The 22,285-nt window shown below is 37.4% G+C and overlaps 1 protein-coding gene across 3 annotated transcripts in view; it reads right to left on the bottom strand.

Moving 5' to 3' along the window:
* Nucleotides 1–20,040, bottom strand: part of LOC111147344 (RUN domain containing 3B) — a 137,591-nt gene extending 117,551 nt beyond the window's left edge. For all 3 annotated transcript variants that reach the window (XM_022503343.1, XM_022503344.1, XM_022503345.1), the window contains exon 1: nt 19,919–20,040. In XM_022503343.1, coding sequence (XP_022359051.1) covers nt 19,919–20,040 — 122 coding nt within the window. The remainder of the gene's footprint in view (nt 1–19,918) is intronic.
* Between the last annotated feature and the right edge of the window lie 2,245 nt (nt 20,041–22,285).

Here is a 22,285-nt window from a genome sequence, read left to right as displayed (position 1 = left end):
CAAAATTGAATGAAACAGGATGCAAGTATGCATGAGGTGTAGATCCAAAGTTTTTCTGAGCTTCATAAAAAGGAAAAATTACAAATCTATATTTGCTATATTTTTCCTTCTTATCAGAATGTCCCTTGTCTCTGTTTTTGACTGTCATAATCAATGTGTTTTCCAAGACTCAGCTCAAACACCACCTCTTCAATGAAGAATTATCTCCTGTACGTTCCTAGCACTAACATTTTGTTTGTAGGGCTTTGTAGGAGACAATTACAGTTTATCTTACTGCTGTTATCTGTAGTATCTATCTTACTAGAATATAAATTCCTTCAGGGCCACATGTATAAATGTGCGGAAACATATCTTCTGCACATTTAAAATTTCCTCAGCTTCAGCAGAGAGGACCCCTTGTCAGTAACTACTTGATTTATTTGTAAGCCCTATTATGAAAGAATAGGAAAGAAATATTTACATGCCAATACCACGGCAAGACAAAAGAAAAAGTTTATGATTATTTACATGTAACAACATTCATGCACCAGCATCAAAGCTGGGATACAGAACAGTTCTGTCATCTTAAGCAATTGCCTCATGCCATGCCTTTATAGTCATACCCTACGAAGGGTGAAAAATGAGTGCCTAAGTAAGGACAATCAGTGAGGAAGGAAGAAATAGGGCAAACTATGACATTTTTAAACAATTAGAAATGTAAACTATGAGGGAGATAAAGGAATACAAACTACTTCTTAGGTTTTAGTCTTGTTGGTTATACTATTCAATCAGGACAGAAAATAGAGGAGATAACTATAAAGGGTAATATAAAGAGATTTTTTTTATATGATTACATCTAAAAACGCTACACTAAAAATTCTCTTTGTCTCCAGTTATAATGTGTAGGGAAATGAAAAAAAGTAGTAAAACATTTATATTGTATACTATAATTTAAAACATTAGAAATATTGAGAATTTAAGGAGTTTTCTTTGTAAAAAAAAAAAAACTACCAACAGTAGTTTGCATTCTTTTTTTTTTTTTTAAAGATTTTATTTATTTATTTGACAGACAGAGATCACAAGTAGGCAGAGAGGCAGACAGATAGAGAGATGGAAGCAGGCTCCCTGCAGAGCACAGAGCCCGATGTGGGGCTCAATCCCAGGACACTGGGACCATGACCTGAGCCGAAGGCAGAGGCTTTAACCCACTGAGCCACCCAGGTGCCCCAGTAGTTTTCATTCTTAATGGATAACTTAAAAATATGGAGTGAGTGTATTTTCTATGCCTTGGCAAATTATTCCTTTCTAAGTGTGGACCAGTTTCCAACATTTTATCCTTTTGCATTTTCAATTGTGAAAATCTTGGGGAGGCCTCATAATGTGAAGTGGCTTGCCAGTACCACTTTGCTGGGACCTATTTTTTGTCATAACCACTCTGTGGTTATGACATAACTTCACTAAGTTCTTCTAGCTGCATACCTAAATTCCCTTGAATAGCAGAAATGTCAATATTCCCATGATAAACTAATTCTTTCTTTTTTTTTTTAAGATTTACTTATTTATGTTAGAGAAATTGAAAGAGAAAGAGAGCAAAAGCGGGAGGGGTAGAGGGAGAGGGAGACTCTGAAGCCAACTATGTGGGGCTCAATCTCAGGACCCTGAGTTCACAATCTGAGCCAAAACCAAGAGTCAAACATTTAACCAACTATGCCACTCAAGACACCCTTGTGATTAACTATTTCTTTAATAGTTAATTGAACTTAAGTTCAATTCAAATTTCACTTACAGTGTCAGCACTTCCGTTTCTTCAACACATTTTCATCTCTGTTGGTCAATTCACTCTTTTAATTACCCTTATTTTGTAAAACATCATGTGGGTTTATCACCAAGACACAAGGAAGCTATACAACTACAGGTTTTGATTTCTGTGCATGAACTAATAACACATGCAGAGTGACCAGTGCTAGGCAGACTTAGAAACAAGTGATGTGAGCGGTCACTGATTGTGGTGTGCATATGTCATTAACACTGAGTTGTAGACTATGGTGCCAACAACAAAATCTCATCTTAAACAATTACTCACAGTTAAAGAACCATGGTAGTCAAACTCGAACTGTGTTGGTATAGGCTGGTAGTAAATAAATTGTAGTAACTGAAACAGTACATAGAACTGTGCAAATTGAGGACTGCCCCATTTATTAATTACAAAGAGAAAAATTCATTGCATGTTAGCATAAATAGTGTATTTTATAAAATATATCTTTTCCAAAACAACAAAAAATTAGCAAGAATATCACTGTTGTAGCTCTTTGCAAATATCTTTAATGTGTTGAACAGAAGAGGATAAATCCTCATATCTGCTTCTGTGGTCAGTCTACTTTAGTATTATACACCATGCAGCCTCTGGAAAACACTACAGACTTGTTAAAGAATGGGAACAAAAAGGCAGATACTTTCTTAGAACTGTTAAGAAAATAATTTCTGACCTTTTGGACCTCTGAAGAGGTGAGGGTCTGGGAGTATACTTTGAGAACCACTACCTAAGGCATTTTTTGTATGTAATGAAATAACATTTCTCTTAGGTAACCAGAATAGTAGTAATTATATATTCTTGAGAGCACTGAGAAAATAATTATTCAAATAATTTTCAGCCTTCTTTGGTCAGGACAAATAACATTTACCTAGGTGGATTAATGTTCAGTACATACTACTATCTATAACTACAACTGGGACTCAAAGGCAGAAGCCATTATGTACAGAATAAATAAGAACAGCTAAGAAAGAAGTAACACTGAAGTGGTCTCTGGTACCTAAAAGATAGTCAAGTTAGATAAATATCAGAGGCAATGCATGAGTAAATGAATAGAAACAAAAAGATAAACAGATAAACCAGGTTAAAGAGAAACTTGAAAACTTGTTTTTGTTCTTATGCCCATCTTATTGATAATACATGGGAAAATTCTGCCAATCCTTAGCAAACTTTGAATAAGAATAAATAAGTACAATGTTCTTATTCAGTAAGAGATTGAAAAATGTTCCTAAAATGAATAAACGAAACCCCTAGTTTGGATTTTGACCTAAATAAAAGGAAACTTTGGAACATTATGGGGCTCCTGGGTGGCTCAGTTGTTAAGTGTTTGCCTTCAGCTCAAGTCATGATCCCATGGTCCTGGGATGGAGTCCCAGCATTGGGCTCCCTGCTCAGCAGGGAGCCTGCTTCTCCCTCCCCAAATCCCCCTGCTTGTGTTCCCTCTCTGGCTGTCTCTGTCAAGTAAATAAATAAAATCTCTTAAATAAATAAATAAATAAAATATGGCATTTAAGAGTGTAATGCGCATCAGTGAAATGAACTGAAAATTTTACTTAAAAATAACACAGTACTTATTTCATCAAACAGAGCTATGTTTGGGGGCACCTGGGTGGCTCAGTGGGTTAAAGCCTCTGCCTTCAGCTCAGGTCACGATCCCAGGGTCCTGGAGTAGAGCCCCACATCGGGCTCTCTGCTCAGCGGGGAGCCTGCTTACCCCCACCCCTCTGCCTGCCTCTCTGCCTACTTGTAATCTCTGTCTGTCAAATAAATAAAATCTTAAAAAAAAAAAAAAGAGCTATGTTTGAATATTTGGTTTGTTTGTTTGACAGAGAAAGAGTGTTGGGGGGGAGCAGCAGGCAGAGGGAGAGGGGGAAGCAGGCTCCCTGCTGAGTAGGGAGCTGATGTGGGCTCCATCCCAGGACCCTGGGATCATGACCTGAGCTGAAGGCAGAGGCTTAACCAGCTGAGCCACCCATGTGCCCCTGAATATTCAATTTCTACCAATAAAAATCTGATAAGATTTTTGTCACTATTATCTTTCAGGAATAATACAAAATCCTAACAAATTATCCACATTGTAAATTATAATGGGAAGAAAGACCATGGATATTAATACATATATTTTTGAAGCACCAAGAGCCATACACACATCATTCGTCAATAAAATATATGCATCTTTTTATTATCTTATCAGTAGCTTGTATTCCTACAGAAGACACTATTTGCCTGACGAAAACCTAGGGTGGTAAATCTCAGAACACTAAATTACTTTTAATCCAACACCTGAATAAAAATAAAAACAAAGTCCAGATATCCTAAAGCATACCTTTAGACACAAATTCTGGTATTTCCAAGCATGAAGATATTTAAGGGTGAGAAAGCATTTGAAATATTCTATTACATCAAGGTTGATAAGGGGAAAAAATAACGTTTCCTGCCGTTGCTTCATCATTTCTTGTTGGGGCCGGCACGACAAATCGACCAGGAACGTGAGGGTAAAAGGATGGTGAAAAGAAATTAAGAGACAAAGAGATGGGGGCAGGAGGAGCACTGAGGATGATGCCCAACAGTACCGATTTTATTCTACATCTTACAAGCATTTATAAGGCAGACCACAATAGGAGGAGTAATACACCAGTATCTAGTCAGATGACCGCAAGTTCCTATAACAAGTTTACATTAACTACAAGCAAACCTCGTGATGCCAGGTAGTCTTGGCTAATGCCATTAGCAAGACAATCAACCAGGGAGTGGGTTATGGGAGGTACAGGAACAACAAGGACCAACTAAGAATTCATGACCCTGACCACATTGTTCCCTTCTGTAGGGAGAACGTGTGGGAAGTCACATACGCGAGCGCACGACACATAGCACAGACCCTTTCTCAGTGTTACTGAACTATCCCGTCCTTAACCCCTTATCAAAGTGTCCGGACTTTAAAGGAGACACAAGTCAGGGCCTGGTTTGATCCACGACTCCAACCGTGCCGTGGCCTCCAACAATTTATATCCTATTCTCCTCCTACCAACACAAATCAAAATTTCAGAAGGTAACTCAGTTCCTCAGAATCCATGTTTTACTTCTAGCAAGCCAAGTCTTCCCACTCAACACTTATTTCTCTAGAATTATGTAGCTAGCTCCATTATGCCAAAATAATGAGAATCTTTTCCTCCATAACACAGTAACTAGCTAAGATGTGCTATAAAAACCAAACCTGTAAAAAGAATTTCAATACATCTAAAAAAATATAACACAGATGCTGAGCTATTTCCTGATAAATGATGACATTAATATTAGTCATCTATTTCCTGAAAAGGACTGATTTTAAAATAATGAAATGACAATTTGATGAATGTCTAAAAATACCAAATCCAAGTCTAAGTAACAGCTTTTACATAAGAATTAAAAATTCAAAAATGTACATAAAAGGGTCATGTAATGAAGCACAGGTTTTTTTTTTTTTTTAAGATTTTATTTATTTATCTGACAAAGACAGAGATCACAAGTAGGCAGAGAGGCAGGCAGAGGGAGGGGAAAGCAGGCTCCCTGCTTTGCAGAGAGCCTGAGGAGGGCCTTGATCCCAGGACCCTGAGATCATGACCTGAGCCAAAGGTGGAGGCTTAACCCACTGAGCCACACAGGCGCCCCTGAGGCACAGTTTTTAAAATGTCTCTGTCTAAACAGATTCTCTTTTCCTTTCAATGCCCAAAGAAAATTTTTGTTAGGTCAGAAATAGGAAAGAATGATTGTAAATAAAACCGTCGAACCTAAGAAAGCACAAACTACCTTTTTCTCTTTGGCGACATACCAGAAAAAATGAGATAGTTACCCAAACTATGTTTAAAAGATCTTCATTACAGTACGTTAAACTAATTCCTCCCATGAGTCATAGATTTGTACACAATTTTAACCATAAATAATTAAAAAGTAAAAATGTGAAAACAAAATAATAAAATTAGTACTCTCTTAAATTTCTACATTACTGGAAAGAAACTGTTAAAAAGTAGAAATCCGCCTTTAATATTTAAGGCTCTGCATTAGTCATATATACATATATATTCACATACATGCAGAATGACCCAGTAGGAAAAAATATATTCCTATCCCCTTACAATAAGCAAAATGTTTCAAATACCATAAATTTCAGGGTGCCAGGGTGGCTCGGTTGGTTGAACATCTGACCCGATCTGGGCTCTTGTCATAGCCTCAGGGTTGTGAGATGGAGCTCACCTTCAGGCTCTGCAATGGTTGTAGAGCATGCTTAGGATTCTCTCTCTCCTCTTCCCTCTGTCCTCCCGCAACCCCTTGCCACTCTCTATCCCTCTTAAAAAAAAAAAAAAAAACAAACCATAAATGTCCCACAAAACAGATTTTCTTACCTATACCATTAAATCTCTTCACCACAGAATTATATCTGAAGATAACCAAAGTACATAAAAGCATCTAGAATCATCACATTTCAAAATGAAAAGGATTTCAGAAAAGTAATTCATAATTTATATTTTTAAGTAGAACATAACTATCCAAATCCTGCAATAAAATTCTTTCCACTATTTCACACCAAAATTACAGAATTCCTTATAATGTTTATTACTGCTAGTGGTCTTTATCAAAGGGGCAGGTAACTATCTTCTGCCATTAATACAGTATCCATCATCAATAATCAACAAGGACATGTATATCAGTAACTATGGATAATAACTTATTCTTTTATTTTATACCAGAAACTAAAAAAAATTTTAGAATCAGAAATTTGTCTTTTTTCAAGTATTATGAAAGTAAGAATTCCCAAAAATCATGTGTACTTCACTTTAATTTTTCTGTAATTTTAATCTTTTTATAATTAAAAAAAATTCTTTACACATATCCTTTTAGCAGGAGTCTACAACTACTATCACAGGCCAAATCCATTCTGTTGCCAGTGGAGCACAGGAAAAAAAAGCCCCAATCAATTTATCTGAAATGGTAGCCTAAGTCTCTCACTTATTATAGTCTTGACTATTTTTAAAATTTTTACCCTTGGGGCGCCTGGGTGGCTCAGTGGATTAAGCCGCTGCCTTCGGCTCAGGTCATGATCCCAGGTCCTGGGTTCGAGCCCCACATCGGGCTTTCTGCTCAGCAGAGAGCCTGCTTCCTTCTCTCTCTCTGCCTGCTTCTCTGCCTACTTGTGATTTCTCTCTGTCAAATAAATAAATAAAATCTTTAAAAAAAAAAAAAAATAAAAAAAAAATAAAATTTTTACCCTATGTAAAAATTAAAAAGAGAGAGATAAGTGTATTTTATTTTATTTCTTTAAAATATTTTATTTATTTATTTGACAGACAGAGATCACAAGTAGGCAGAGAGACAGGTAGAGAAGGGAAGCAGGCTCCCTACCAAGCAGAGAGCCTGATGTGGGGATCGATCCCAGGACCCCAGGACCACGATCCAAGCCAAAGGCAGAGGCTCTAACCCACTGAGCCACTCAGGTTCCCCAGAAAAGTGTATTTTAAAATATTTTCCCTCTCTGTACTTTTATTTATTTATTTATTTTTATTAAGCACCTGTGAAGTGCACTATTTTATTTCTTTAGTAATTTATTTATTTTTATTATGTTCAGTTAGCCAACACACTGCATCAAAAACCAATAATGTACTATATGTTGGGAAAAGTTCTTTTAAAGAGAATTGTTAATCTAAGTACTTTAAGGATGAGATACTAAATAATTAACATCTTGTATTACTATATAAGAAGACTGATGACAACAGATTGCCCAACATGAGAAATAACATTAGATGCACTATATTTAAAAAAAAAAAAACGGGGGGGGGGGAAAAAAAAAATTTTCCAAAAAAAAAAAAAAAATACCAAAAACAAACATCTAAAATTAGAAAGCTAACAAACCAGGAAAACTTCCCATCTTAACATAAATTAACTTACTAAGTCTCTTATATGAAAGAACTCCCAATTAAAATCATTTTAATGAAGAATACTTTATACCCTTAGACTTCTTATCCTTCTGGAATCCAAACACTCTTTATCCAATAACAAACAAGAATATTCAAGAAACATATTTTAACATCAGTAAACTAGTAAACTAGATGTTCACAGCAGCAATACAGCAATAGAAAGAACAGAGGCTTTAATATCAGAAGGCCCTAGATTCACACCTGGCTCTGCTGTTATCCATTCCTGTCAAGACACTTAACCTCTCTGAACCTCAGTTTCTTCAGTAATCAATTACCAAATTATTGTGACAATTAGAAGAGATACCATACATAAAGTATTTAATTTTCAACTTACACAAAAATTACTAAATGTTAGCACATATTCCCTTTCTTTTTAGAGCACCAGTATTTCACTGAATAACATCTAAACACAGAAAAAAGAGGCAAGAATTTCAAGTGTCTGTGTGTAAACTCATCTTCTAAAGGACTTAATAGGAAGCAGTCATGGTTTATGAATACCAGAAACGCTAAGAAAATGAAGGTTCCCATTTTCTGATTCTACGGCTCAAATACAAACACAGATACCCATGCATGATTTAGAACCAGTTCATATGTAGCCAGAGACACTGAAGGAAGCGCCTAAGAGGAAAGCACAATGTATTTTGAAACCAGATATATTTGGGTTTGAATTCTAGCAATGTTAGGTTTAAATATAAAATAAATCTGACTGAAATAGAAATTGCTTCATATATGAAGAGCATATTAAAGAATTTTCATTACTAGTCATAAATGCTCATCTAATATTTTTCCTCCAAAAAGCATATTCTGCATGCATGAAATAAATTAATGTATCTTCCTCAGATGTTAAACACAGTTGCTTCGTATTTTTAATTTTATTAAAATTTTTATATACATGTATGTTTACATGTATGTATTACATACACACATATGTGTGTATACATACATATGTATAAATAAATAAAATCTTTATATATATAAAGATTTTATTTATTTGTCAGAAACAGAAAGAGAGCACAAGCAGGGGGAGCTGCAGGCAGAGCAGAGAGAGGAAGAAGCAGGCTCCCCACAAAGCAAGAAGCCTGATACAGGTCTTAATCCCAGGACTCTGAGATCACGACCTGAGCCAAAGACAGACACTTAACCAACTGAGCCACCCAGGTGTCCCTTAACTTACATTTTAGTATTAATTCTGAGACTTAATCTAGAATACAAAAGATGTGTTAATTTTTTAAGTGTAAGTACTAAGAGAAATTAAAAATTTCAAAATCAAATGTTAAATTTGAATATATGGGGGATACTGTTACCCTCTTCTAAGGACAATCACCATTACCAGAAAAAATGGACAATGTGATTTTATTTAAGGCAAAAAATGTGTGCATTTTGTGCATTTTCTTTTAGACAATATTTTTTTTTAAAGATTTTATTTATTTATTTGACAGAGAGAGATCACAAGTAGACAGAGAGGCAGGCAGAGAGAGAGAGAGGAGGAAGCAGGCTCCCTGCTGAGCAGAGAGCCCGATGCGGGACTCGATCCCAGGACCCTGAGATCATGACCTGAGCAGAAGGCAGAGGCCTAACCCACTGAGCCACCCAGTGGGTGGCGCCCTTAGACAATATTTTCAAAACAGTATGCATTTTATATTTTTTACCCATTTTCGTGAAATAAGCTCTATAGAATTGAAAATTAGAGTAGATGCTTTGGTAAGGAAATACTAAAAAAAAATTTGTTTAGCTCAGCCTCACCTTTTTAAAAAAACTATTATTCAAACACTGGAAGAGATAAATTTTTATTTTTCTATTTCCACATTAAATTCAATTAGCATAACTCCATTGAGAAGAAAGCAAATTCTACTACTGAAACTATTAGACATTTAAAACTCCTCTGAGTAATCATTAGAGTGATTTTTTAAAAATCACATTTAGAGTGACTTTTAAAAAATAAGTGATCATGATTTTCTAATTCAACCTTCAACCTTATTTTGGAAATGTCATCCACTGCTATTATTCTTCACTAGTTATAGCTACCTCATTTGATAAACATGCCTACTATGCACTAAATGTTGGAAATAAACTAGATGCTGAGTAAACGGATTCCAGTGTTTGAGAAATTCACATTCTAGTAAAAGACAAAAAGATAACTAGATTACAGCATAATTGGTGCTATATTTATTTATATAACCTATTCCAGAAAAGACTTCAGATTGCTTATGAGGGCATATAAAATACCATCAGTTGGCTGCATAAATTAAAATTGGGGAAGATGAATAATGTGGAACAGACTAAGCAAGATGGAATGGTGGTAGACCCATGTACAGAGTCCAGCTAGAAAAACTGGGAGGAATTACAGGAATCATATGTTTGAAGCCTGCAAAGAGTGACTGAAACAGTAGGAATTAGAGAGGTTTAAGACTCCAGAAAGAGGAAAGCCAAAAATCAGTGCACTGCTATAGATGCTTTTACCCAGGATTGACTGCTAGTTCTGAGTGTGGCAGGGCTAACTCCCACAGAAGGCTGCTAGGAACAGAAATACCAGGAAAGCTTCTGAAGGAGACCTGGGAAGGTCTCAAACACCTTCTTGTCATCAGAAGACTAAAATCCTAATCAGAAAGCCTCTGATTAACAGACTATAGCATTTGATAGTTCCAGAAAACAAAATAATAGTTTAGGACTATCAGAGAAAGGGTGCTGAAAAATATACCAAATCTATGTTTAAAACCGTGGATGGTCAGGGGCAAATGAAAGGCTGAGCAAGACTTACCAGTGTTGAAATCCAGCCTGGATTTGGCACCATCCCTGACTAGATGAAGGTGATCAGCTACCACTCTAGCTTCCAGAAGAAGATAACATTAGTAAAGAAAGTGAGCACTACCCTGTATTATGAGCCATGGACCCTACTATGCTCTTGACCATGTTTTCTTCAAATTGACAGGTGCACTCCACCTGTTTACTCTTCTGTGGTCTTTTTCTACTTTATGTTATGTTCTGATGAATACTTTTGACATAATGGTTGACAAAGGGTAAGTATAATAGCACTTAAAGAACAAAAGTGCTGAAAAAATTTCATACTATCTGGCATTCAATAAAAGAAATCTAGATATGCCAAAAAAATAAGACTACATGACAAAGATAGGAAGAGAGAAAACTCAAAAGAGATGTAAGATGATATAAATATTCTAAATTAGTGATGAAAACATTAGGATACACTATGATTAATATGACCTAGGGAAGAGGAAAAGATGGATATAGATAAAAAGATACATATTTTTATAAGAGGATTAGAGTCTATTTTAAAAGAATCTAATCAAAATTCGAGAACTATCTAAAATTAAAAACTCATTTAATTTACTCAGTAGATGAGAAACAGTAGAAGACAAGATTTATGAAAAGGAAAAGAAGTCAATAGAAAATATACAAACTGAAGCAGAAAGAGAATAAAGAAGAGAAGATACAGAAAAGAAAGAACCTAAGTCAAGTGGACCCTGGTAAAATTTAACATACATGTAACCAGAACATAAAAAGATAATAGCCAAAATTTTTCCAAACCTGATGGAAGAGCAATGGCAAGGGTAAATATGTAGGTAAATGCAAATGTGTATTAACTGAATATCAAGTATAAATACAGCAATAAAAGATACTTGCAGAATTTAAAATATATATAGACAAAGTGTATAGGATGATGAATAAATTAATTTATATTACACTGTGATAAATCAAGAGTAATTGCCAAAAGAATGGGAACCTAACATAAATACAAAATAAGAAAAAAAATTTATGACTAACAACTTCACTTAGAGAAAAACTAGAATAGTGGAATTTAAAAAAATACTGATATATAAGAAGGCAAGGAAAGAGAAAAATTCAACGTAAAACAAAGAGTAAAATGATAGCTATAAACCCAAATACAGTAACATTAAATGTAAATGGGCTAAATACTCTAAATAAAAGACTAGATAAAAACCCAAACTCAGTTCTATCCTGCCTACTAGAGACACTTTAAATTTAAGAACAAAACGATTAAAAGTTAAGGATGGAAAAAGAGACACCATACAAACATTAACTGAAAGAAAGCTGTTTTAACTATATTAATAGCAGACAAAATAAACTTTAAGGCAGTAACAATATTAGAGATAAAAAAAGATATTTCATGGTGACAAAGGAATCCAACCCCTAGGAAGAAGTCACAATAAGATTTATTTATTTTTTTGAGAGAGAATATGAGCAGAAGGGGCAGAGGGAGAGAGAATCTGAAGCAGCGCTGGATGCAGGGCTTGATCTCATGAGCCTGAGATCACGGCCTGAGCCAAAATCAAGAGTTGGATATTTAACCAACTGCACGACCCAGGCGCCCCAAGAGATCACAATCCTAAATCTGTGCACACCCAATAATAAAGCAACAAAATATTGACAGCAAAAATGACAGAACTAAAGGAGGAAACAGATAAAAGTATACTCAGAGACAGACCTTAACATATCTCTCACAAAATTAGATAGACTAAGCATATAAAAAACTAGTAAGGGATAAAGAATATATGAAAAGCACAATTAACATACTTAGATACAATTAACATGGAACATGCAATCAATGACAGATTATATATATTTTTCAAACACACAAGAAATATCAAAATTAACCATATACTGTATTATAAAGCAAGCATAAACAAAATCTCAAATGTTTGAAATCTTTCAGAGTATGTTCTCTATAAGTATAGTGAATTAAGTTAAAAATCAGTATCTAAAAATAACTAGAAAATCCTTCACTGTTTGAAAGTTAAATAATAAATTTTTAAATAACCCTGGAGTTAAAGAAATCCCAACAGAAATTAGAAAACATTTTAATCTAATTAATAGTAAAGATACAACATTTCAAATCTTGTAAGCAATCCCAAAGTAAGGGCATCTCAATTTAAAAGGCATATATTAGAAAAGAAGAAAGGCTAAAAAACAATGACCTAAACTCCCATCTCAAGAAATTAGAAAAAAAAGAAAAACAGGAACTTAAAGTCAAGGAAATAATAAAGAAACCCATGAATTAAGAAATAAATATATGGCAGAGAAAATTAACAAAGCCAAAAGCTGACTTTTGAAAAGATACACAAAATTCATAAACTCCTACCAAGAAAAAACATGGAAAAAACAGAGATTAGCAGGATCAGGAAAGAAAATGGAAACCTACTATAGATTTTTTTTTTAAAGATTTTATTTATTTATTTGACAGAGAGAGATCACAAGTAGGCAGAGAGGCAGGCAGAGAAAGAGAGGGAAGCAGGCTCCCTGCTGAGCAGAGAGCCCGATGCGGGGCTCGATCCCAGGACCCTGGGATCATGACCTAAGCAGAAGGCAGAGGCTTTAACCCACTGAGCCACCCAGGCACTCCCCTACTATAGCTTTTTTAAACAATAAAAAGATATGAAGAGATTTGAAAGATCTTAAGAATAAATTTGGTAATATATATGAAAAACTCACTGAAGCCTGATTTGAGAAGAAACAGGAAATCTGAATTGTAGTGTCTATTAAATAAATTGAATCTGTTACTAAAGAGACTTCCTACAAAGACAATCAGCAGTTCAGATTTATTCCCTGGTGAATTCTTTATAAAGTTTAAGAAAGAAATATTACTCTAATGCTATACAAATTCTTCTACTGAAGAATATTTCCCAACTTGCTTTATAAGGTCAGATAATCTTAGTGACAAAACTAAACAAGGACACTGTAAGAAAGAACAATTACAGATAAATCTCTTCCCTGAACATACAGGTGAAAATCCCAAATGGAATATTAACTCACTGAATGCAAAGATATGTATAAAAGATAATACAACACAATGAAGTGTTTTTATTCCAGAGTAGTTTAACGTTCAAAAGTCAGTCAATATAATTCACTACATAACCAGAAAAAAAGGAAGAGAAATTATGTATATTTTGATAGAAAAAAACATTTGATTGCAAACATTTACCCCATGGCAAAATTTTTAATATTTTCTGTAATACTCTAGTTTTTTTGTTTTGTTTTTTAAAGATTATATTTATTTATTTGACAGAAAGCAATCACAAATAGGCAGAGAGGCACGCAGGGGGGGGGGGGGAAGCAGGCTCCCTGCTGAGCAGAGAGCCTGATGGGGGGCTTGATCCCAGGACCCTGAGATCATGACCTGAGCCGAAGGCAGAGGCTTTAACCCACAGAGCCACCCAGGCGCCCCACAACACTCTAGTTATCCAGTGCAGCAGAAAACAAAGGCATGAACTTTTAAACAAGCAGATAACAAGACTGTATTCGAAGTTTAAAAAAATAAAAAATGGCAGAAAATCTGTTAGAATTAATAAGTAAATCTGGTAAGACTACTACATTACAAGACAAATATTTTAAAAGGTTGATTTTATGTCTATATATCAGCAAAAAAAGAAAATTTAAAAAACTTAGTGATCTGTTACCATATAAAAACATAAAAGAATAAGATTAGCAAGGGACATATATGTATTTTCACAACTACAAACATTTTTGAGAAAAATTTCAGACTATTTAAATACATGAAAGGTAATATTTTTTCTTGACCTGAATGCTAGTTACAAGGCAGCGTCCTCTTAGCAAAAATTCACTGAGCTGTACACTTATGCTATGTGCACTTTCTGTATGCAGATTATAAGTCAATAATAATTTATATGAAAAATGTGAAAGCAAAGTGAGCTAAGAATAATGCTAAATGCAATACTCCCATGTTCTACATATCTTTTAAAGTTTGGCCACAGATTTAACACTAAAATTTCTAAAGCTTACAAGAAAAAAGAAGTTGTCAGTTACACATTTGTGTCCAGTAGATATAAATAAACCAACTGCCTAGAGATACAATTCTTGGCACTAAAATAAGACAGCTATTTCTCATAGAAATCTTAACAAAAAGAAGACACTTTTTGATATAATAAACAATGTTCTTGACAACTTCAAGACCTTCTGTGACTGTTTCTTCTGATGACACACAATATAGGCCGATGGAATCTTACCAATGCACAATTGTGAAAAAGCAAGTGGTGATAGGATTGTGTGAAGCAATGCTGTCTACATACCCAGCTGCTTTCTGATGATTTGGACCAACTCAGATATAGATCTTCTAAACTCGTAAGACTGAACACACGAGCGGATAAGCTTCACATATTCCCCCTTGAATATCCAATCTTTCAACAGAGCTTCTGACATTTATCAATCAGCAATGAATTAAGATAAGCAGGGAAGTTAAGGTAAGCAGGAAAGTTACATGTGTGGAGGACAGCTATTTCCCTGAGTATGAACTCATTTTAGCTAAGAAAAGAGATAATGACCTATGCATGCTGTGAAATTTATCCAGGACTAATAGCTGAAAAGATGATCATGCTACCTCTGTCACCAATACCTATCAGGGCTCTTAACAATCCTCGGAAATGATACTGAACCTGCTCCGAAGGAATACAACTAAAAATGTTGATCAAAGACCAAACCCAAAGTTCTGCTACACAGAACCTGACTAAAAGAGCTTTAGCCAAAAATATGATCACTTTAGCCAAGGTATGAAGAGTCTCATGAGGCATACTCAAGCAAATAGTTACTAGGAAAGTAAGTCCCTCAATTTGAAGTTCTTTAAAGGATTATATTGCCAACCACACTAACATTTTATGTATCTGGAGTTCACCCACCATGTTCAAACAGAGCTAGAGACATTTTTTCTGATTATTCATCAACTAGAATGTTGAGTTCAGAGTGCTAAAGCTCGCTTACTTAACTGAGGCCTCTGGCTGCCTTTTTTTTTTTTTTTTTAAACACATGACAAATTTACTTACTTGCTTTCCTAGTTCACAGCCAATTCTAATAAGTATGTGAAGATAGGAAGCACAAAGGAAAGAGGTGCTAGAAACAGGCAGAGTTGTAATAACAGATAACTTGGTAGGAAGCAATAGCAGAATGGAAACGCAGAGGAAAAAACTTCAAACACACAAGCTTCCTGGGGCTGTGTCGCAAAAAGTTCTATATCTCAAGAGTCCTCAAGGGCAGCCACCACACAGGACATATTCACAGAAACAGATTCAGAGTGAAGTCTTCAATAAAGATTCTATTATTTTTTAGAGAGTCTTTTTTTTTTTAAAGATTTTATTTATTTATTTGACAGATAGAAATCACAAGTAGGCAGAGAGGCAGGCAGAGAGAGAGAGGAGGAAGCAGGCTCCCCGCTGAGCAGAGAGCCCCACATGGGGCTCGATCCCAGGACCCTGGGACCATGACCTGAGCCGAAGGCAGAGGCTTTAACCCACTGAGCCACCCAGGTGCCCCTTTAGAGAGTCTTTTTAAAGAAGATAGGAAAATGTGTAGTACATTTTTAAAGGTGATTCACCCAAAATGTTTTAAATATTAATATTTATTTTGGCTTAGATTTAAACACTTAAATTCTAAGCTTCAGTTATACGGAAGACTGCAATCCACAACCAAAGCTGGGTAGAGCACTATAGTTGATGGGAGAATTTTAAGCTTAACTCACACATTTATAACATGGAAAAGATAAGCACCTCATTCCCTGACTACACTGGAAAAACAAGGCCCTACTGTTACTTGAAATAAGATTCAAATTATGAAATAATATCTTCACCTACAGAAAACCAAGAATAACTATGTACATCTTATTAGAAGTACTTGAATTTTGAAAACCATCGTTTGTCTCCAATCATCACACTTTCTCCTTAAGTGGTTCTTATTAATCCTTTCTATCCACAAGACAGGAAAATTATGATTGTGTGAGGAGTTTCTCTTAAGGTACTGATGTAAAAGTTTAACAAATGTTATATTAAAATCTGTTTATGCATATATAAACTGAATACTTAAATAACTTTCTCATAAAATGATGTTAACCTACAGAAAGAGACTTTCCATTTTAATTCCCTTTGCCAACAGAAGTAAAATCAAAAGAATATGCAAGTTTTTCAATAAAACATGAAGCATAAAATGACAGAAAAAATGACTAATGTGCCTGATTTTCTATGGATGAAAAATAGAAATTTTAAAAAAACCCTGGGACTTTAAAAAATTAATTTTTCAAAGTTCTAAATGGTAAAGAATATGCAGGGGAAATGCTAGTTGGTACACAGAGCCAAAATCAGCCCATGAGTATTCTGGAGTTGAGCATGGAATATTTAGAGGCAACAAATGACCTAGTTTCTCTCCACCACGATCTGTAAAAAAAAAAAAAAAGGATGATAAGATAGTACTAAGTACCATAAAAGTATTTTAAAGGCTACAATGCATAAATTTTCAGTAGAACAAAAATAAGAGATGAAATAATTACATACACAATCACAATGAATAGAAATTAAATTCAATTCAGGTCCTATCTTACCTAACCCAGCAATCCACTTCAAAAACTCCACACCATAACAATACTGTTCTTGTGCAAGGCTTTAAACCTAAAGAATTGCTTAGTTGCATCATAAAGGTTTAAAACTCAGCTGAGAATATGTCTAAGTTGTTTAAGGGGTAAAGAAAAGCATTATCGTATAAATAATATAGATACAGTGGAATGATATGTGGTGATAGGGGGAGCATTTTGTTTTGATTTGCTTTGGTAAACTGTTCACAAGTTTTCTAGAGTATCAGTGGAGGAACATAAAATGGAAGGCACCGTTCAAAATGTTTTTGTTTAGAGAGAAAAATGCACATACCTCATCTAGCTGCCATTAAACATATGTCTACCATTACCCTGCTCATATTTGGAGAAATTCAAAAGAAAGTATCAACACATTTTATTTGCAATCTATCATTAGTTTTAAGGCTGTTATTGAAGGTTACTAATGATCTAGGCTAAGATGATTTTACAGATCTGAAAACTAGATAATGAAATGTTTGCATGGCTTGTTAAAGGACATAGAACTAAATGACAAAGTAAACTTAGAACTCAAACTCTAAACCAACTTCTTCACAATTTAAATATCAAATCACCTCTAACTTAATATATAAAAATTTAAAAAATGAGTTCATTAAGAGACAAGGGTGAGATACCACAATTTGGTAACTTTGAAAGGCAAAGAAACATAAATGCATAAATATTGATTTGTTCAGGCAGAGCTACTTAAAACATCCAAATGGCCTAGAATGACTTTTTTTTCCCAAAAAGTAAAAGCCTTTTAGACAAAGCCTATCAAACAGTTCCCATTATTATTAAGGAGGATGATAATTTATATAAACCATCAACTCTTCAGATGTGAAGAATAGCCTTAGTAGTAAATCCACATAAATACACTAGTTGAAATCTAAGCCAAAAATTGAAATCTGTTTTAGCTACAACACTAAATTTATGTGTAAATTATAACTGAGGTCAGCACTTATATTCTTTTTGCAATAGAAAACAATAATCATGCAAATAAAATTAATGAAAATACAGCAAGCCTGGACAGCTGTCCACACAAATCAGTGTGATATGCCTGAAACGTCTTAAATATAACTTAAAATCTTATTTAAATAAGATTGAGGTACAAGTCCTTTCTTCTGGCCTTCCTCTGATGAGTGAGCAGATGAACATCAAGTAACCTAAAATCAGCCAGGACAAAAATGGAGAAGCAAAAGAAAGAGTACCCACCACTGAAATTATTCAATCGATAAATATTTACTGAGCATTGGATGCTGTAGTATGAAGAATTACTTTAAAAAAAAGAAAGAAAGAAAGAAAAAAGACAACTGAGCAAAAAACTGCACTGTAAAGTTTAACTCTGAGGGAGCTTTTATGAAACACATTATCCCAAGAATGTTGGATCCTGCTTAAGATGATCATCTTTTAAAAAAATCAAGTCATAATCTTTAATATATGTAAAATACATCAGCCTTGCATATTGTTCTATTTTCCTAACTTAAAAAAAGATTTGCCTGGATTTAAAAAAAATTGAATACCTGTCTTCCTCAAAGGTTGTATCCTAGACAGCACAAATGGTAAATTTAACCAAGTCCACATTATTTTACTGTTTACAGCTCAAAGTGCCATACAGTTAGTGAGGCAGCCTTCCTGCTATGTAGGCAAACATACGTAATAGTCCAGGTTAAAAAAACAAAAAGTCGCTCAAAGTTATTGAATAGAAGTCCCAGCATAAATATCCGTATGCTGCGTCAGATGCTTGATACATTTTTACACAAGAAATACACAGAAATTGAAAAGGAGGGAAAGGTGTCATTTTTTAATTCTTAGAGGATTACCAATGGTTGTTGCTGAGATGTTTGGTGAAAAATCAGTTATTTCAGAATACAGACACTAATTATTCACTTTACGTTTCTGTATTTCCTAGAATAAAGGAATACTACATTTATAATTAGAAAACCTTTAAGGAGGGGCGTCTGAGTGGCTCAGTGGGTTAAAAACCCTCTGCCTTGGGCTCAGGTCATGATCCCAGAGTCCTGGGATCAAGCACTGCATCCTGCTCTCTGCTCAGCAGGTAGCATGCTCTCCCCACCCCCCGGCCCCCGCCTGCCTCTCTGCTTACTTGTGATCTCTGTCAAATAAATAAATAAAATCTTTTAAAAAATAAAGAAAACCTTTAAGGAAAGGGAGACTTGGAATAAATCATTGACACGAAGACTAGGTACCCTCCACAAGTCCCACTTGCAGAATAACAACTGCAGAAACTGCACTAGCACTGCAATTTAAAAGTGGAGAGAAAACACACACACACACACACACACACACACACACACACACGGCAGGCTTGTAGTAGATATTCAATACTGGGGGAATGAAATAACTGACTACATACGTAAACAAGCCAAAACAAAAACAAAATGCATTCCGATTTTGAGGCAACACGGTAAACAATCACAGAAACGACGACTTCGCCAAAACGTGGCTGACAGCTTAATGGGCACTAAATGAAAGAGCTTTTCCTTCCTGTCCTCCTCTCTCACTCTGACACTAGAAGACACATTCAAAACAAATCCTCCCCCAGCCCCGCCCCAAGCCTGATCCTCGCTCGGCTCCAGTCCTGAAACTGTCTGAAAGTCCGGGGCCTCACGGTGCCCAGACCCAGGCCCCTGTCAGGGCGCTCGCGACCGCGGACACGCCCGGTGCGGCACAGACTGGAGCCACGGCCCCCCAGTCTTAGGGACCCCCAGGGGCTCGCGCGCTCGCCCTCAGCCCTCGGCGCCGGCGGCCCCCTCCCGTCGCCACGAGCCGCGGGCCGCGCCGTACCTGCACACCGTGATGAGGTTCCTCCTCTCCACCGCAGCATTGCGGGCGCTGAGGCTCTTCTTGCCGCCGCCGCCGCCTCCGCCGCGGCTCCCGCTCAGGCCCCCCAGGCTCCTGGAGGCCATGGCGGGCTGACCCCCGCGCCCCTTTTGTCTGCTGCTACCCCTCCCACCCCCCACACCTGCTTTCCAATGCTCCTGTTCGTTTTGCTACCGTGGGGACACTGGCGAGTCGTGGGGGAAGGAGCGGGGACCGACGGAGGGTGTGGAAGACCGCGGGGGAACTCGTACCCGGGCACTGGCGGCTCGCGCTCCGCACCCAAGCTACACACAAACACACACACTCACACACACACTCACGCGCACACACGCACGCACCTCCCCCACCCTCGCGCGCGCCGCCGGCCGCCAGGCGGAGCGTGCGGGGCGGTGTCGGCGCTCCCCCGCTTCCCGAGGGACCTCGGCTGCCAGCACGCGCGCGTGCCCGCGTGCCCGCCTGCCCGCACGCCCTACCACCTGCCTTCGGCCGCCACTCACGCTCCAGGCGCCACTGCTGCGGTGAGGCCACGAGCCTCGCACGCGCGGCCCCGCCCTCCCTGCGCCTATCAGGCCAACGCAGTCCACCTGGAGCCAATCGCGACACGCAGGGGGCGGGGTCGGCCTCGCGGCTTTTAAAAGCAACGTGCTCGAGCACCGCCCCGGCGCGTGGGCAGCTGTCAAGGCGCCGGGCTCGCGCTCGCAGCCCGCGTGCCGCAGGCAGCCGGCATGCAGCGAAGCAACGCTGCAGTTTGCACGGGGATTGTGGGATGCGAGGCGCGGGAGAGACCCGGGAGGAATGCTGATCGTTGTCGGGAGCCCAGCTTTAACTGCTGGGATCTCTAGCTTTAGCGGCTGTTATTTCCACGGCGAAAGCCTATTCGCAGGTCCTCAGCCCAGAAAATGCAGCAGTCCGGCGCTCTCAACAGACCCAGGACTTGACTCCCTGGAAACGAGAAGGGTTCCTTTTGTCTTAACTCGCTCCCGTGGTCTGGAAAACAGCTACAAATAGCCCGGGGAAGGAAACTGCCCGTAGAATATCCCCCTTGGGCGTGTGATGGTAGGATTTCTTGACCGTCCACGCCACGTCTCTCCTACCTTGGCCTCAGCACGTCCTGCAGCCGGAACTGGCCGCCCACGTGAGAACGAGCGCGGTGCTAATGTGCACCCTTCTCCCTGCCTGGGCAGAGACCCCGAAACTGGATGAGGAACAGTGAGTCTCAGGGCAGTTTGGGCCTTGGCTCTTTTGGGCTGCTCCCGGAGAAGAGGGCCGCCCTGGTCGTGCGTTTTTGGAACATAGCGCTCACTTTGCAATGTTTCTTCATCCTCCAGCCTTACCAGCAGGAGGTCCTACCCTCTGCTGCGTTCTCTGGCACTCACCTAAGTGGCTATCTCCCTTTGCATCAACAAGCTCAGACTACAGAGTGAGGTCCGTTAACTACTGTCCCTGTAGAGCCTAGCACGGTACCCCGCATATAACAAGTTCTCAATAAATGTTCGTTAATGTAACTTGAAGTTACATTTGGCATTATTTTACTGAAATTTCGCAATTTGGGTGGCTCCAGAGTCCATATAACTTTCACCTCTGGTTCTGAAGTTTTTGTCAAAGAACGTTGTTACAGAACATAGTTTAGTATAGATATCCCTGTACATCATGTATATTATACAAAGGAGGGACTGTTAACGGTGGAGGGAATGTTGAACGCTTTAAAAACAGAGTTTTGTATAATAAAGCCATAGATGGCTAATATCTGAGTTTGTAGAAAATTTTAAATTTCTAAAATCATTAGAGCAAAGACAGCCCTTTCAGTGACTAAGTTTAATCATAGTAGAATAAAAATCAGTGTAGGAAAAAAAAATGCTTGTCTCAGCTAACTTACTGCAATAAACATTCACACATTAAAATTAGAGAAAATAACTTAGACTTTAAACTTTCACAATATTTAAAACAGGACTGTTTTCTCTGTTAGTGCCCTCGTTCCCAAACATTTCTTGTCTTGGCTATGGTAACATGGAAGTTTTTAAGGAGAGTTGCCATTCTAGAAGCTCCAATTAACTTGTTTCCTCTTGCTACACCAACAGTTTGAATTCAGAAGCAGCCATCAGGAAACAGATGCACTAACTACACAGGCAGTCTCTGCAAAGTATTTGCACTGGCTATGACAAATACAACTCACATTGAAATTTTTATTATTTAAACAGACGAAAACTGCATGAGGAAAGAGTGGAAAGCCATCAATTAGCAAGGAAATTCCTAGGTACCTGTGCTGGTTTTCCCAAGGGAGAGAAAACACACACACACACACACACACACACACACACACACACACACACA

Source organism: Enhydra lutris, unplaced genomic scaffold, assembly GCF_002288905.1.
Source record: "Enhydra lutris kenyoni isolate GAN:26980312 unplaced genomic scaffold, ASM228890v2 scaffoldscaffold16, whole genome shotgun sequence".
Lineage (NCBI taxonomy): Eukaryota > Metazoa > Chordata > Mammalia > Carnivora > Mustelidae > Enhydra > Enhydra lutris.
The sequence above is the reverse complement of the archived record's forward strand: the minus strand, read 5'-3'. Positions and strand labels throughout refer to the sequence as shown.